Source organism: Cricetulus griseus, chromosome 6 (genome assembly GCF_003668045.3).
Source record: "Cricetulus griseus strain 17A/GY chromosome 6, alternate assembly CriGri-PICRH-1.0, whole genome shotgun sequence".
Classification (NCBI taxonomy): Eukaryota; Metazoa; Chordata; class Mammalia; order Rodentia; family Cricetidae; genus Cricetulus; species Cricetulus griseus.
In genome coordinates, this window is record NC_048599.1 from 27,928,563 (window position 1) to 27,945,764 (window position 17,202).

At 54.5% G+C, this 17,202-nt stretch overlaps 1 protein-coding gene across 1 annotated transcript; it reads right to left on the bottom strand.

Moving 5' to 3' along the window:
- Positions 1-2,603: 2,603 nt before the first annotated feature.
- Positions 2,604-14,332, bottom strand: Scrt2 (scratch family transcriptional repressor 2). Its single transcript, XM_027420959.2, is given in 3 exon segments — positions 2,604-3,088; positions 3,091-3,390; positions 14,200-14,332. Coding segments are annotated over 3 exon segments (918 nt in total).
- Positions 14,333-17,202: the final 2,870 nt, after the last annotated feature.

The window sequence follows — 17,202 nt, forward strand, 5'->3', positions numbered from 1 at the left end:
TTTGACATGTTCTCACTATGTAGCCCTACCTGGCCTGGAGCTTACTTACCATGTAGACCAGGTTAGATTGGGTTGAACTCACAAGAGATTTGCCTCCTTTAGCCTCAGTGCGGGCTCTTGACCACCACCACCTCTTTTTTTTGGGGGGGGTGGGTTGAAAACAGGGTTTTTCTGTGTAGCTCACCACCACCTCTTAACTGTGGAAGAAGTAGCTGTCCTGGTGAAGGTTCCGTGATGGAGTTCTGGGGGTCCTGCTAAGGACTCCTATCTTTTTCTGTGTATCTTCTCAGCAGCCAATTCTTTGCATTAACTTCCTTCTGCTTCATAAAGATTCACCTAGAGTATAACCCCCGCCCCCCATCTAGCGTGAAGGTTGTCCCCATACTGGATACCACAGCAGGCCAGGACAGTGTGTAGTCAAAGAGGCGGCAGGTGGGAGGAAGACGAATGTCACCACTGCCTGCGCTCCCCAGACCCCACTGGAGGCTGTGTGTGTTGAAGGTAGGTTGTCCCATAACCGCTGTCATAGTTGGAGCGTTGGCATACTGTTCCACTCTCAACCGCCCCTCCCAAAGTGTGAGGAGGGAAAACCTATAGGCACTAGGGGGAGGGTCTAAACACCGATCCGTCAAAGGTCTGGAGGCACTAGTGAGTGGCCAAAGTCCCTTTAATATCCCTGAATTGCGTTACAAGTAATACTGCTGAAGATGGGGAAGGAATAGGGGTGGGGGATGAGTTGGGGGTACGGCAAGGGAGGGGCCAAAGGCTTAGCATGCATGGGAAATTATTGCTGTCAGAGTTCCTATTTACAGGGTCAGCACCCTCCATAATTGCTTCTGGTGACCCCTCTCTCTCCCACCATCTCTACAGCCTCCCTTCTGGGAGCCTGGGGTAGAATGAAGCTCCACCCCCTCGGAAGCCCCAGAGTGTGGCCTGGAGCGGTCTGCAGTCTCCTCCCTCTTTTGTGGCTAAGGGGAGGGAGAGGAGATCTGAGTGCCCAGGACTCTTGTCCACAAAGGGAACACAGAGGAATGCGGGCAGAGGCGTGTGCTTAAAGCAGAGGGGGCCGGGCCGGTGCGCGCGGAGGTGTGTGCTTCGGTCCTCGCCCGGGCATGCAAAAGCGCGGTGGAGGAGGTAGTGGTGGCCAATAGGCGCCTGGCTGGCAGTCCCGGCCCCTCTGCCCGGGAGAGTTGCATAGTCGTGGCCGGGAGAGAGCACTCCTCCCGGGAGCAGGTCAGAGGCCCCAGCGGGGTCCGGGGCTCAGTCGGTCCCTGGAACCTGGGGTCCCTCTGAAAGAGGAATAAATAAGAAACAAAGGAGGAGGCTCTAGAGGGCTTCCTGGGACAGAAGTGGAAGGCTCAGGAGGCCGGGGACCTGCCCCGAAACAGGACCTTCTGATGGCCCCTCCCCTGCCAGCTGAAGATCAGCAGGCTCCGCCTCCCCCATTTCTCCAGGCCTCTTCCTAAGGAGTTCAGGCTCTGGTAAGGGTGGGCTTCTCCCCAGACCCTGCTCCTCGACTTCCCAGTCCAGCTGGGGAAGCCAGACAGTCCCTGGGCGAAGCCAAGAGATTAAATAGGATAATAAATAGATAAATAAATAAATAAATAAATAAATACACAAATAAATAGTTGAAGGGGCCCTGCCAGACGAGGGGTTGGGTTCATGTGTGAGGTGCAGAGGCGAATTTGTAGTCCATGGGTGAGGGAAAGTGCTCGGATAACTTGGGAAAGGCGCAGCTCCAGGCCTGAGGCCTAGGCAGGAACTGTCCTGGGGTAAGAAGGGTCACCTGAGAGGGCAGAGCCCTGGGCTGCCTCCCAAGTCTTTTCCCAGCTGGGAAAACTGAGGAATGAAGAGCTACCAGAGGGAAGGAGCTAGAGAGAGCAGGGAGTAGGATGACTGATGAGATCCAGGAAGACTGAGGAGGGTGGGAATGTCAGGTAGGATCGCGTGAGTGGCTGAACTTAAGGCCCAAGCATCCAGGGGATCAGGGATGGACAGGCAGAAGACTCCAGGAGGGGTGAAGATTAGATTCTTGGGTGGGCGCGCGCGCGGGCACACACACACACACACACACACACACACACACACACACACACACACACACACGGGAACTCGGCAGAGAGACCCAAGGGATTGGACTGTGTGACAGGGAAACTGAGGCAGACAGGAAGTCAAGGGTACATTCGGGTTTAGAATGAGGGCTCCAATAGAGGAATGGCCAATGACTCAGCTGAGAAAACGAGAAGAAAGATCTAGTAAGGAGCACAGCCTAGAGTCGGGGCCGGAGAAACTTCCAGCGCCGGGACCCGAAGAGGTACGGACCTGATGCCTGAGTTGGGAGCCTTGAAGGCCAGACATGGGGGTCAAGGTCCGAGTGGTGGCTAGGGTGGACAATGTGGGTGGGTGGGTGGGTGCGAAGGGGGGGTGTGGTGCAGGAATTTGAGTGGTGGGCTTGGTCGGGGTTGAAAAGAAAGTTCTGGGTCAAGATGGGGTTCACCCCCACCCCCCGAGGGCGCGGGCAGGGGAGACGCAGACTGACGGGGGTGGGGGTGGGGGTGGGAGAAGCCTCTGCGGGCAGCTGGCGAGGCGGCGGCGGCGGAGGCTCAGCTGGCCGGGCCGGCGGGGGGAGGCGGCTCGGCAGCCTTCACGCACGCGGCCTCGCAGTGCTTGTGGAGGTAGGACTTGAGAGCGAAGCTCTTGTCGCACTGGCGGCAGCGGTAGTGCTTGAAGGCCGAGTGCGTCTGCATGTGCGCGCGCAGGTTGGAGCGGTCGGCGAAGGCCTTGCCGCAGTGCGCGCAGCCGAAGGGCTTCTCGCCGGTGTGCGAGCGCATGTGGCCCTGGAGCAGCCAGGGCCGGGAGAAGGCCTTGCCGCACACGCCGCACTTGTGGCGCAGGTTGTGCGTGAGCACGTGCATGGCGAGCGCGGGCATGGACACGTAGGCCTTGCCGCACGTCGGGCACTTGCGCGCCAGCTGGCTGTCCAGGCTGCGGTGCGTCTGCTTGTGGCGGCTCAGGTTCGACGACGTGGCGTACGTCTTGCCGCACTCTGCGCATGCGTGCCGGTGCCCGCCGCCCGCCGCCGCCCCGAGCGACCCGCGCCGCGCTCCCCGCCGCTGCCTGCGTCGCCCGCGCTTGCCGCGTCCCCGCTCGCCCCGGCCCGGCGCCTCCTCGAGCGCCCGTCGGAGATGAAGAAGGCGTCCATGGAGTAGCTGTCGGTCACGGCCGCCTCCCCGCGGAAGTAGCGCGCCGACAGGCTGGACTGCGGGCTCTCGGGGTCGCTGTACTCTTCCGACGCCACGGCCGGGTATGCGGGCTCGGCGGGCGCCAGCTCCAGCCCCGGCTTCTGCTCGCCATCGTAGCCGCTGGGGGGCAGGCAGTGCGCCACATAACCTGCGGGCGACAAGGAGCGGCGTGAGGACGCGCCGGGTGGGGGGTGGAGGAGGGAGAGGGTTCCCCGCAGGCTGCCCTGCACCGATGTGCGCCCAGCCAGCCTGCTCGGTGGCGGCCGGGCCTCCCTGGATGGACCTCTGTTGGTGCAGAGCTTGGCTTGGGTCTGCCCACTTGGCCTTCGTTGTCGCCAGTGTGTACAACAGCGCGGTGGAAGTGGCCTTTCACTCTAGGTGGAGAGACTGAGGCACGGAGGGCCGCAAGCAATCTAAGCGTGCAGAAGCTCTGCAGTCCAAAGATGCCCTCCCCCACCCCCAGATTTTTTGTTAGGTGACTATGTAGCCCCGGCTGGCCTGGGACTTGCTATGTAGTTAATTAAGCCGGCATCGAACTCACAGAGATCCTCCTGTCTCTGCCTCCCGAGTTCTGGGACTAAAGACCTTCGATATTATAAAACAGCCTTTGCCTTCGTCATATTTCTTATCTGTGAAATGGAGCACATAGGGTGGCTGAGGCAGGAGGATCATCTGAGGTCAGGAATTTGAGGCCAGACTGGGCAACATAGCGAGCCCTCCATCTTTGAAAATGTTTGCCTTGAATGGAGCTTGTAATTAGACAGCCAGCTCCAGGATCTTTGACAGAGCCCAATATAAAGAGATGGGTGATAAATATGTAAGTATTAAGCACTTATTGTAATCAGCCTGGACTTCATGCTTTACAAAGGCTAACTCACTTAATCATCATAGGAAATACTATAGTTCTCGTTTCACACGTGAAGAAATTTCGAGCACAATAATTGCTATATAAATGCTATATAAATGCTAGCATTATAATTATATATATATTGCTTGAAAAGTGCCTTCGTCTACAGCCATGCCACCCTAAACATGCCCGATCTCGGAAGCAAAGCAGGGTCGGGCCTGGTTAGTATTGGATAGGAAAAGTGGCTTCGATGAAGATTATTTGCCTCTCCCACTACACTGCACTAGAGTTCTCTAGGCTTGGGTCTGTGGGCTCCACCCTGCCTGGCACCCAGCAGGTGTGTGATAAGTAAATGTTGCATAAAGCAATCAGAGCCCAACTTGACCCACCTACCCCAGGTTCTGGAGGACTTAACAGAGTCAAAAGTGAGGCGTGTAATAACTACACCAGGATAGGAAGCTCCTAGATTCCTTTAGAAGTCTCCCTGAGCTGCTGGGGTGTGTGTGTGTGTGTGTGTGTGTGTGTGTGTGTGAGAGGAGAGAGAGAGAGAGAGAGAGAGAGAGAGAGAGAGAGAGAGAGAGAGAGAGAGAGAGAGAGAGAGAGAGGTTTCCTTTCTCTCCACTGGAGTTTGGACCAGAAATCCTGTCTGCCATGTGTTTGAGTGACTGCTTTGTGGGCAGGCTGGGGCTCTCAGGGGACTATGTAGGGGCTTCTGGAGCGCAGAGGCCATACCATTTGTCTCTGACTCCCATGGCCTCTTCTGATCTTAGTCCTTTCCCTGGGGACCCTGGGGGCTGGGCTCCTCAGAGTTCCTGGCAGACATTGAGCAAACTTATAATCCAGCACTTAATTACCAAGTGTTCCCATTGTCCTTTGATTCCAGAGAACAATAGAGGTTAGGCCCTCTCCCTGCTTTCACAGCTGAGGAGTGGCATTCCCATTTGCCCCTCTCCATCTGACCTCTGGGACCTGTAACGCCCCTCTGCCCATGGCTTCCCCTATGAAGGAGCAGCTGGAGGACGCCTTTGTAAGCACGATTCCAGCAATGTCTGGCAGGCTGGGCACTTTGGCCAGCTTCTTTTCCCTTAAAGGGTCTGGCTGACCATCCTCCAGGTTTCTGCCTTTTCTGGAATTCGAGGTGGTCCCAGGTTGAAAATTGGATAAGCTATCCCTCAACACTGCTAGTCTGTGTCTGTTTTTCTCTGTCCTGTGTGGCTTGCACAGGACCCTCTGCACACAGAACTGGGGAATCAGGGTGGTCAGAAGCAAGGGGGACAGTGTTGGTGACTTCTTTTAATTCAAGAGGTAGGGGTGATCGATTGGAACCACTCATCTCCCCTCCCATCTGCTTTCAGTCTGTAAGGCCAGGATTACCCATGCCAGGAGCTGGTCTGTTACTTTTGACAAGGGCTGGGTTGTTTATTTGATGAGTACTCCCAGAGCCTCTCCTCCTTCAGCCTCCTCACATGGTGTAGCTACTGAGCTTTTGGCTGAGCACTTTCTGAGTACCATGCTGTGTCCTAAGAGCTCTGCTGCCACTTCTGAGTTCTTACAAAGATATCTTCCGACAGATAAAGAAACTGAGGTACAGAGTGGTGGAACCTGCTTATAAGATGGAACAAAGAATGGAACCCAGCTGGGCGTTGGTGGTGCACACCTTTAATCCCAGCACTTGGGAGGCAGAGGCAGGCAGAGCTCTGTGAGTTCGAGGCCAGCCTGGTCTACAGAGTGAGTTCTAGGACAGGCTCCAAAGCTACACAGAGAAACCCTGTCTCGGGGGAAAAAAAAAAGTGGAACCCATTGCATTGCTCTGCTGGGTCACTATACTCTAGGGAGCCCCCAAGAATAGGTAGTGACTGGGCTCCTCCCATCTCCCGGGCACCGACAGTGGCATCTTGTAAGTACCTGTGGAGTCAGAGAGGTACCAGGTGGCTTGGCTTACCATCCCAGCAGCCCAGCTGTCGGCAATCCTGTCCACCTGTTCTTGGGATAGGCCCCCACCTCACAGGGCCCCAGCTATGGAAAAGAGAGGGCAGTTTGATGCCAGAACATTGGTATTAGCAGAGTGACCTTGGGCTAGTCCTGTCCTTCCATGCCTTGGGTCCCTGTAAATGAGGTCTGAGATGAGATCTGTTGGGAGTGGTCACGTAATTTGGTCTGATCATGTGGGCATCACATTTATCTGTTTATTGTTTTTGAGACAGGGTCTTACTGTGTAGCTCTGACTGTCCTGGAACTCGTTATGTAGACCAGACTGGCCTTGAACTCACAGATACCCACTTGTCTCGGCCTCCCAAGTGGTGGGATTAAAGGTGTGCACCACTGTGCCAGGCAGTGACCACCACTTTCTATGCTCTTATTAATGGATGGTGGCATACTGGTTAAAAGCATAACTTTGGAAGCGGTCTGCCTGCATGGGGCTCTCCCTTACCCGTCTCAACTGTGTGACTGTGGTGGTTTGAATGAGACATCTCCCATAGGTTTAGATGTTTGACATTCAGTCCCAGTTGGTGGCACTGTTTGGGCAGGTTTGGGAGGCGTGGCTTGATGGAAGAATTATGTCACAGGGACAGGCTTTGAAGTCTCAAAGCCTCACGCCATTCCCAGTTTGCTCTTGCTTTGTGCTTGCCATTGAAAATGCAAGTTCTCAGTTTCCTACTCCAGCCACCATACCTCCACTCTGCCATCACGGACCTGTATCTCTCTGGAGCCGTAAGCCCAAATCAACTCATTTATAAGTTTTCTCGTTCATGGTGTTTTGCCATAGAAAAGTAACCAATATAGTGACCTTGGTCTGTCAGATCATACCTCAATCTTCTCCCCACCCCTCACACTCGCCCCTTGCTTTGGAATTGAGCCCAGGGCTTTGTGCATGCTAGACAAGCACTCTGACACTGAGTTATATTCCCAGTTATGGCTGTGTGACCTTGGACAAAATACTTGACTCCTCTGTGTCTTTACAACATCAGTAAAGCACTCTCACTGAGATGTTAGGCTCGGTTTGAAGGGTTTTGCATGCGTGTCTGCATTCTGTCCTCACAACAGTGTGGTTAAGCAGACACCAAGCCCCAAGGAAGTTTAGTGGCACTAGGGCCATGCCTGACCCTAACACCACTCACTGTCTGGAGTCTCCCCAGCTGGATTTCTGTGATATGGTTTCCTTGGCATCCATCTGGGAGCATCTTGCTGCTTCTCCCTGGGCCTCTGTTTCCCCTTTTGGGTTGTGTAATTTCCCTGTCATGTTCTAATGAACAAAACTAGTGTGTAGTAAGAGCTCAAGGATCTTTCCCTCAGCCCTGGCTCAGATGCGAGTGCTGCCTGTGGTGCCCTCTGCTGGTGACTTGTAGCGCTGCAGCATCTTATCCGGACAAGGATCTCTCTCTGTGGAACTAGGGGTTCCTCAAACAACAGCTGCTCGTTTGTCTAGGGACACATATGGGATTGCCTTCAGGACCAGCTCCACAGGCCCAAGCCTGATGTCCTGTGTTTATGAGATTTAGCATCATATGACTACACTTTGCTTGGTCTTGTGAGGATTGGGTGGGCCTTGCTTTGGGACATTAGCCAGGTTGCTTAACCTCTGGGTTCATCGTGCACGGGAAGAAGGCTGACTAGGATGCATGAAAGACACTTCTGCGTCGTGGTGGACTCAATCCCTAGGTGATGCTGTTTGTTGTCTCTACATCTTACTCCCTTATCACTCCCCGTTCTTCTCTCCAGATCCACAGATGTCTCACCACTGTGTGATTCAGGGTCAGTCCACCACTGCACATGGGAGTTTCTGATGGAAATGGATGAACTAATGAGTGTATGGTGCTCCAGCCAACACCAGGCACACAGCATCTGGCCTCTCCAGCCATGGCTGTTATTATGCCTGTATTTTCTGATAATGTCCAGAAACCTAGTATTCAGGCTGCTGTGTGACCTTGGGCAAGCCACCTTTCTTCTTTAGCCTGAACCCTGGAAGATCCTTTACAAATGTACATTAGGCTTTTAGAACCCACTGGGGGTTGGGCTGTTCCTCTAGCTGACAAGCAGAGAAAGGTCTCTGTCGATTGTGTCTTGCTTAAGTGGGACACAAAGGGAAGACACTCTAGCTGTGTGACCTCAGTTGAGTCTTGAGGCTGAAATCCCAGGGACAGAGACCAGAAGAGCCTCTGTCATGATTGTGGGGAGGACTCAGGTTCATGCCACCTGAGAATGCCCAGGAGTCTGCTGCTTTAGACTGCAGCATCCACTTCAAAAAGGAAGAGAGATTATGAAGGTTAACATGCCAGGGCCCCTGCACACTGCCTCATGCTCCTTCCTGAACCTAGAACTGGAGAGGACTCTGACAAGTCCTACTGTGTCCAAAGCCTTGTAGTCAGCACCAGCCAGCCCTGGGAACAGGTGCTACCATATGCCAGAACCCTGGTGAGGGCAGAGGACTCGCCCAAGGTCACTAGATGGGGAGTCAGGCTTCAGGATCCATAGCCAGTATTTCCTCCAGAGTGTAGGAGAAAGAGACTGGAGGCCTGTGGGGGAGGGAAGAGAAGCAGCTGAGGGGGGTGTCTTTCAATAGTGCCTCCCCAGTTGGCCTGTGTCTCATGGGAAATTGATGTGATGGACTGGAGAGAAGCTGTCACTCTGGGAAAAGGTCCGGCATCCTGTTCATTTTTTGTAAGTGATACTCAACAGTAGTGACTCACACTTACTGAGCATTTGCTGCATATGAGGCCCTTGCCGAGGCTTAATGACATTAGCTCAAGTCTAAGGTCATACCCTCCCACACCTTTCTGCAGAAGCTGGAACCTGGGGAGGGGCCTTGATCCTTCCCCTGGTCACACAAGCCCTCATCAGAGCCTGCCTGGTGGCCTCCTTTTCTTAATGGAGCCAGCCCAAAGGGCTTCTCCCGGTTGTCTCCCAAGACTCCCAGGGTGCCAAGTTTCCTCCAGGGAATTTCTAGCCCACCTCCCTGTTCTGAGATGGGCAGAAGAGGGGGCTGCTGGGTTCCTGGAGAGGGCTCATCCTGCTGCAGTGGGGGCCTGCTGCAGGGATGCTGCGTGGGTATATTTAGAGCTATTTCTTGCTGTGCCAGGGCCTCAGGCCTCAAGAATCAGCGCCAGCCAGCTGAGCAGAAAGCCAGGTCTGTCAGCAGCAAAGCAGGATAAAAATAGTTTCTCCTGTCTGCTCACAGAGCTGGGCAAAGGGGCTGGGTACCTCCCCCTCCCCCTATTATAGCATCTTTGTTAGCTGTTTCCTGGGCACTGGACCAGAAGGACACCCACCTTCTCCAAAGGCCTGGCAGCTGGTACATCTGTACATCTGCCCACAGGGGTGCAGAGGGCAAAGTGAAGGGTCTGGATGAGCACAACCAGGGCTGCAGAGCCTGGGGCTGATGCCCACTGACCCTAAGGGCTTTCTAGAGAATTCCAGCTCCCTGCCCCCACACTGTGACTCCTGAAATTCCCTGTGTTCTGGGCTTTCCTTACAGTGACCCAGTTCCTGTGTCTCACAGGGAGGCCCACAGCTCTGTGGGAATCATTAGGAAGGACTTTGCAAGGGGCTGTGGTGATGGGTGTATGTGGCTCCAGGTCTGGAGTTATGGGCCTTGGATGGTGAGACCATGTCCTGCTACCCTCTGGGAGGCACTCTTTCTGCCTGGCTGTGGGTTTCCTGAACACAGGTACACTGCACACAGCCTACCTCCTCCTCAGTGTTCATGATTTCTGCCCTTCCCTTTCTCTGCCCCAGAAGAGTACAATCAAAAAATCCCCTTCCAAAGTCTCTTACTCAGACTTGAAGTAGACACCCACTCCAGGAGAAAACACTGGGAAAGCAGGCTCAGAGGCCTGGGGCCTCCAGCTCTTTCAGTAGCATCTCAGCCTACCCCTAATAAGGCCCCCAGGCTATGGGCCCTAGTGCACCCAATATGGATGGATGGATGACAGGCCCTGCCATCCATGCTCTTGCGATTCCAGGCACCCTCCCAGCCTTTTTTGAGCTGTAGATTGCAGCAATTCTCCCAAGCTGTCCTCTCTTAGCAGAGTATTATGCACATGTGTGTGGCCCCAGAGACTTTGGGCTGTGTACTGTGACTGACATAATGACCTTGAGTATTCCCCTGCCCTCTCTCAGGAATCACTGCCAGCTCCCAGCTTCCTATGGCACCCAGGTCCCATATTCCACACTCCCACTGAGCCCTGATAATTCATAGAGGAAATCAGACTCTTGAGTCCCCTTGTCAGAGCTGAACTAGGTCATGCTCAACTACTCTTTCATGAGAGAGAAACGGAGGCTGAGGAAGATAAGCTAAATCTATCCCCAAAATTCTATCCCAGTCAATCTTGAGATGATCTGGGATGACCTTGGAGTGGAAATTGGACCTAGACCTCAGTCCTGGACCCAGAATCTTGAGCTGGAACAGTGTCTAGACACTGAATGGGTTCTGGATACCAGACCTGGTCCTATAACCTTAAACACTCACCTTGGACCTAGTCCTCAACCTGAAATTGGATATAAACATTGGACCTGGACATGTACATATCTTTAATCTGGACCTCAACTCCAGACCAAGATCAATATGCCAAGCCATGTGGTTATAAACACATGGGCCTGCTGTGTGTCCTTGGGCACTTACCCAGCCTTCTCTGGGTTCCCTCTGCTGAGGTATTGGGATAGCCCTCTGCATCCCCAGATGGACTTTTTGAGGTATGGGAAGGATGGGTCTATTTAGCTGGGCTCCTGAGCCCAGCTCTGGAGCGACTACTCGGCGCCATCAGTGGCAGTGAAAGGAAGTGGAAGCCGGTATAATGTGGTCAGCTAGATAAGCCCATGGGTAGAATACAAGCGCTCTTCAGCCTGCTGGGGGAGGCTTAATGTAGCTGCAGAGGGCAGACAACTGTGTTATTGGATCGGCATTGATCCCTGTCTGCCAGGGAGGGTGCACTCTGAAAGGGTGTGGGTAGGACAGGGCTGGGGTAGACTAGAGGGAGGGGCCCTGGCTCCCAGCTGGAGGTCAGAGACAAGTGTGAGTGGACACTGGAGATGTCCTTGGTAGGGGTCCACAGAGACCAGTGATACGAAGGCAGTAAGCAGCTGCCTTCTCAGAACTGCAGAGTCCCAGCACAGAGCAATGGGCTCTGGGGCTAGGAGGCTGGGCTTGGTAGAGTTGGAGGGCTAGGTTTTGTGGGGGGGGGAAGGAAAATATGAGTGAGCACTTCCCAGAGAAATAAATCTATGCTCAGAGCCATCCTGGGAACAGAGAACAGAGAAGGCTCCCTGGAGGCAACCAACTGTAGAGGGGACATAGGGACCAAGGGGAAGCCGCATCTTGTTGAAATCTGAGGGAATTGGGACCTTGTCTTTTCTAGGAGCTCCTGAATACTCTCTCCTGAGTTCTTCCAACTTGGAGGGGGTGTCCCTTCTCTATTTGAGGTTCTGTAGGCCTGGAGTTGGTCTCGAACCATGCACACAAGAGGTTTACCTTTAGAGGCTAAAAAGAGAGTAGAAGCGGGTGCAGGGTTGAGGGGAGAATCTGCATGTGTGTGATGTGTGTGGGGCTCTCCAGGAATTCTCTAGAATTCTTAGGCACTCCCAGAGATGGGGGTCCACCTCACTTGGGGTTCCTATGCCTCTATGAGGAAGCCTATTCCTCTGACGTCTACATTCACAATTCCCTCCCCCCATGCTCCTCACCCCCAGCCTCATCCCAACCCTGCAGCACAAGCTGCAGAAATGGCTTGTAAGAGGATCTTTCTAATAACTGAACTACCTCCAGCCCCGGGCCCTCCCTCCTCCTTCTCCCTCTACCCCTCCCTCGTTCTCCTCATCTTCCCCCTCCTTTCTTTTCTCCTTGTTTACCCAGCACACTTACACACGCTGGGAGAGAAGGGGAAAATCGTCAGCTCAGCAATTTTTCACACTTCCCTCAAACGCTCAGCAAGGTTATTTCCGGCAGAGCGGAGAGACAACGGGCCACCAGGAGCCAGTAGGCTCTCTGAGGACCCTCAGAACACTTACCCACTCAGGGAGCCCTCATTGCCCAGCCTGGCCACACCCCATGAGGGAAGAGGCCCTTGAAAAACAAGATAGGACAGACCCCATGTTTTCTAGTTGAAAGGCTAGATGGGTCATCCTTACTGATTTCCACACTGACCACTCACAGAAGGCAGGGCAAGATGGGTGCCCTATTCTACCACGAGGCAGCTGGCAGAGACCAAATCTGGGAAAACTTCCACTCAGACATAGTGGGTGAAGAGTCCCAAGGAAACTGAGACAGCGGCTTCCAGCATTCCCTTATCCTGTGTCTCCCACATCAGTTAACCTTCCACAGAAATTGAGCTTGTCAAAGTTGGAAGGATGCTTAGTTCATGACATCTGAGCTCTTGCACTGCTGGGGAGGCTGAGGACTGGAGAAGGGAAGGCACTTACCCAAGGTCATAGTGCAAGTCACAGATCCAGAGCTACTCACTCTATTGAGTCTCAAGCCAGGCATGTGGTTAGAGCAGCTCCAGGCTTTCCCGGAGGTCAGGGAGTTGATCCCTTTAGGAAAGGGACAAAGGCAGGGGTGGTTCTAGGCTGCGGAACCTGGTAAGACCTTCATAAAGACACTCCATCTGCCCTCCCCATCCTTCATGCAGGGGCCCTTTCCAAAGCCTGTTTGCACCAAATTCAAGGCAAGGCATTTCTTGCCTCCCTCCTGAGGAACAGCCTGCAGTTTGGCTGTGAAATTCTTTGGGTTTTCTCAGCTGGCCCAGGGACAGGATCAAGGGGGCCTCGGCAGTTTTATGTCAGTCTCCTAAGGGATCCAATGGAGACTTCATATCCTACCAGCTCTCAGCACATGTTTCCCAGCCTTGGCACAACCCCAGGTCCACCCTCTGTCTTGCCAGCCCTCAGCCCAGACATCTCCCTGAGCCTTCCACCCCAAGGTCCTGGAGGTCAAGGAAAGAGGACAGCAGAGTGGGAGCTGTGGGCAAAGGGGTGAGGGTTCTGTGGGTGGCTGAGTAGAGCCGGGGCCGAGGGGCTCAAAGAAGCACCCCATCACTGCCTAACTCTGTGACCTTGATGAGGTCACAGAACTCTTTGCTCAGCACCTTCTCTTTATCTGGCTTGGCAGAGTGCTGGCATGGGCTGAGTGCTCGGAAGTCCCCTAGGAGATGCCCCCTGCCTTCCAGGTTCCTGCCTGCCACTCCAGTCCCCAGTTCAGACTCATTCTTCAGTGCCTGCTCTTCTCTCTTCTTCTCCCACCCCTGTGATGTCAGCTGTCTCAATACCAACGTGACTCCTCCTTCCCAGACACCTGTCCTGGTGGGGCTGTTGAGTGTTAGCCATCACAATCGCCCCCTTTGGTGAGAAATAGGTTCACAGAATCACCCTTCTCTTGCCATCTGAATGTCACCCCTTTAGGGCTTGAATGACCTCTCTTGTCCCCCAAGTCCTTCTCCTTTACAAGAACTTGCTCCAAGAAGAAATGGGGGTGGGGTTGGAGCCGGATGGGAGGGTTTCAGAGGAGCAGCAGGTTTGGTTGTGGGGGTAAGAAGCCAGAGAGGAGTGCAGTCCAGTGGACCAGGAGACACGGTGGGGGAACTCCTTCCAATACCTTATTCTTTGAGTCCCTAGGACAGGCCCAGCCTTTGGCAGGCATGTGGCAGAGGGTAACAAAAGAGTTGGATAGAGGAGGGCTGGAGAGCACTTGTCTGGCATTGCCAAGGGGAGTATGGTTGAAGGGAGGCGGGATGCTCCCACTTTCCCCAGAGAGCCAATCTCATCTCCCCAGGGATTGGCAGTCTTGGCCCCCATCAAGGATCACACAGGCTGCCAGTCTCTCTTCTTCAACAGTGACAGGGTACTCCAAGCCGCTCCCACTAGCTTTTTAGGGGCATCCTCTCTCTGTCAGCCCCTCACTCCAGCCGTATTCTAGGGCCACAACTTTTAAAGTCCCGGCTGGCGCGTGGCTGCGAGATGAGCCGACCCTGCCACTTTCCTTTGTACGACCTAGCCCCAGCCCCGCCCGGCAGGCCCTCAGGAAGTCCCGGGGGCGCACTCGGCCAGGGACATCTTCTCTGGGGTTCCCTTCTACGGCCCAAGTTGGGGAGCCCCCGCTCCCCTCCCCTAGGGCCCACTCACCGTTGTCCCCCGGAGGCCCGCGGGCGCCGGGCAGCACGTAGGCAGTCTCCAGGGGGTGGTAGGTGGGGGCTGGCACCCCGCTGCACTGGAAGCCATCCGCTTTGATCTTCTTCACCAGGAAGGAACGCGGCATGGTGCCGCCGGGCGGGGGGCTCGCGGGGCACTGGCGGCCCGGTGGGGGAGGCGGCCGGCCGGCGCGATTGGCTGTCGGCTCGGGCTTCAGCACTGGACAGCTCCCAGCGGGCGGGCGGCCGCGGAGCCGGCTGGGTGGCGACGGCCGCGGCTCCGGCTCGGGTGCCGCTCGGGCGCGGCGGCGGTGGCGGCGACGGCGGCGCGCACACTGGCGGTCGCTGGAGCTGTGCTCAGCACTCCGGCTGCCGGCTTTATATGGGACGCAGGCTGGAGGAGATCAGGTGGTCCCCCAGCAATGGAACTGTTCAGCGCTCTAATCCATCAAATGTCCCCCAGGACAATCGCTCCGCACACGTTCCCCTGAACCGGCAGTGGGGGCAGGCCAGGCTCAGGAACGAACAGGCAGGAGGGGAGAAAGTGAGAGGGACGAGAGGGACACAGGCGCAGAGAGAGAGAGAGAGAGAGAGAGAGAGAGAGAGAGGGAGAGAGAGAGAGAGAGAATGAATCAGAATGTGTGCGCGAGTGTGTGTGTGCGTGTGTGCGTGTGTGTGAGAGAGAGAGAAAGAGAGAGAGAGAGAGAGAGAGAGAGAGAGAGAGAGAGAGAGAGAGAGACTAAGAGAAGGACAAAAAGACAGGAGAGAGAAACAGACAAGAAAGGCACAGGGAGAAAGTGGCAATACACACTCCGGCACCCACAGGAGAAAAAGAGAGGTCGGGACACATAAAAAGGAAGCCCCCCCTCGCCCCCGCACACACCCTCTGGGGGATGCGAAGACAGGGAAAGAAAGGTGAGAAATAGAGGGAGAAGACAAGGAGATTGAAGGGTAAGCGGCCCCGCGCAGGTGGGATCAGGCACATGGGGGCTCGGGGAGGGGGATGAAAAGAGTGAGCCGGCCAGCCACCACCCTCTGTCTGTAGCCGGCTCCCTCTGCCCCAGTTCTGAAGTGGCAGTGTGGATGCCCAGATTTAACTAGAAGTCTCCCTGCCCCCAGCCTGGGCTCCTAGTAGAGCCCCCTGTTGGGTTTGGGATTCAACTTTCTTTTCCAGAACTGGTGAAAGGAGCGGCTCCCCCATGCCAATGCCGGCCTCACTCAGCCGGTCCTGTTCCAGTGCCTAGCTCAAGCGAGCGCTGCGAGAGGAAGTGAAAATCGCCCAGTAATTAATTTCCCTGCTGCCGGGGGGTGGTGGTTTTGACACATCCGAGGCTGTGTCTTTCCCTGAAGCGGGGGAGCAGACAATAGAGACACGTGGACTGAGAAGGGAGAGGGGGGAAGGGAGGGGGAGCGGGGCTCCTGCTGGAACTCTTTGCAGGTCAGCTCCTTTGTCTCTGGAAGGATCTAAGCAGACCCCCCCCACCCCCCGCAATCGTAACCTGGGGGAGCACTCATGCCTTGGAAAGCCTAAGGAGCTGGAGAGCTGTCTCCTTCTCAGAGGCAGCCAGGCAAACCCCGGGGTGGTGGATCAGCCAGAGCAAATGTGGGGTAAGGTCAGTATGCCGGAGTCCCAGTGTTGGACTCTGGGGATGCCGGGCTCTTCCTGGCCCATATCATCTATTATGGATGCAAAGCTGATGGAGTGGAGATGTCCTTGGGGACTGGGTCCTCCAGTGCCAGTTGGGAGTGAAAGCCCAGGTTACACAGCCAGCGAGTCAGCAGCAGTTTCCAAAGTGTCCTCTGGTACCACAAAGTCAAGGGCTATAGCAATCCTGGAAGTGTGGCTGAGAAATCTCCCAGTAACATTTGGGTACCTGGTCTTGCCAAGATTCTGCATCATTTGGGAGTCCCCGTTTATTTTTGTAGTCACATTGCTTTCTGTTTGTCCCTTGGGACTTTATTTTTATTATTGTTGTTATTTTATTTTATTTTATTGTAACCTTAGATGACCACAACCCTCAACCCATGGCTCTCATTATCATCTTGTGCTCCAGACTAAAGGAGCCTGCTTCCAGCTCTTCAGCCTGGCTCCCCTCTTGGTCTCTGTGCAGGATGACAGAGTGTCCTTTACCTCAGCTAACCCTACTTGTCCTCAAGACGTAGCTGAAGTGGCATATTCTGTAGATGGTGGCCTTGACTTCCATTACTGTGGACAAAGCCTGCTTGCCCACCAGTCTTTGAGCCTGTGAGAACAGGACTGCCCATATATGACACAGCATAGTTTCAACAATGTGTGCCTGGGTTTCCCAGCCCTCCATATAAGCTGTAGAATCTTGGGCAAGTTGCCCAGCTGATGTGTGCCTCTGTTTCTGCATTTATAAATAGAAACAATACTTGTTGCTGGCTCAGGTGTTGCTAGGCACATTATAGAGGCTGTCACCTATAAAGAAGTTAGACTGATGATTGGCACATAGGAAGTGCTGAGCACACTCGGGTTCTGTATAGACAGACAGCTGTGCCTGAAGGATCTAGCACTCACTTCTCACATGTTTGTGGAATAACACTGACGTAGGCATTCCTAGTCCACACTGTCTTGGACCTGATATCCAAAGGACACTCAGCAGGGAATGCTTAAGTCAAAACTGTCCTTTCAAAGAGGAGCTTGGTGCTGGGAAGGTCCTGACAGCAGACGATGGAGGCTGATGGGTCCTTTAGTCAAGGAGCCAGCAAAGATCTCATAGGAGAGGTGTCACTTAAGCCAGGATGCTAGCCATCCATAGGAAAACCAAGAAAAGACAGGGCCATGAGGTACCCCATGTTCAAAGGCTCTGGGATGGCAACAAGCTTGAACTTGCTGAAGAATGACAAGAAGTAGGAGGTGATAAGGCCAGATTGCAGAGGGTTCTCAGGAAGCCCAGAATGTGTGATGAGTGAATGCACACTGAGCCTGAGACAAGATGGCCTTGTTGGTTGAAGAGTAGTGTTGGCTTCCTGTCTA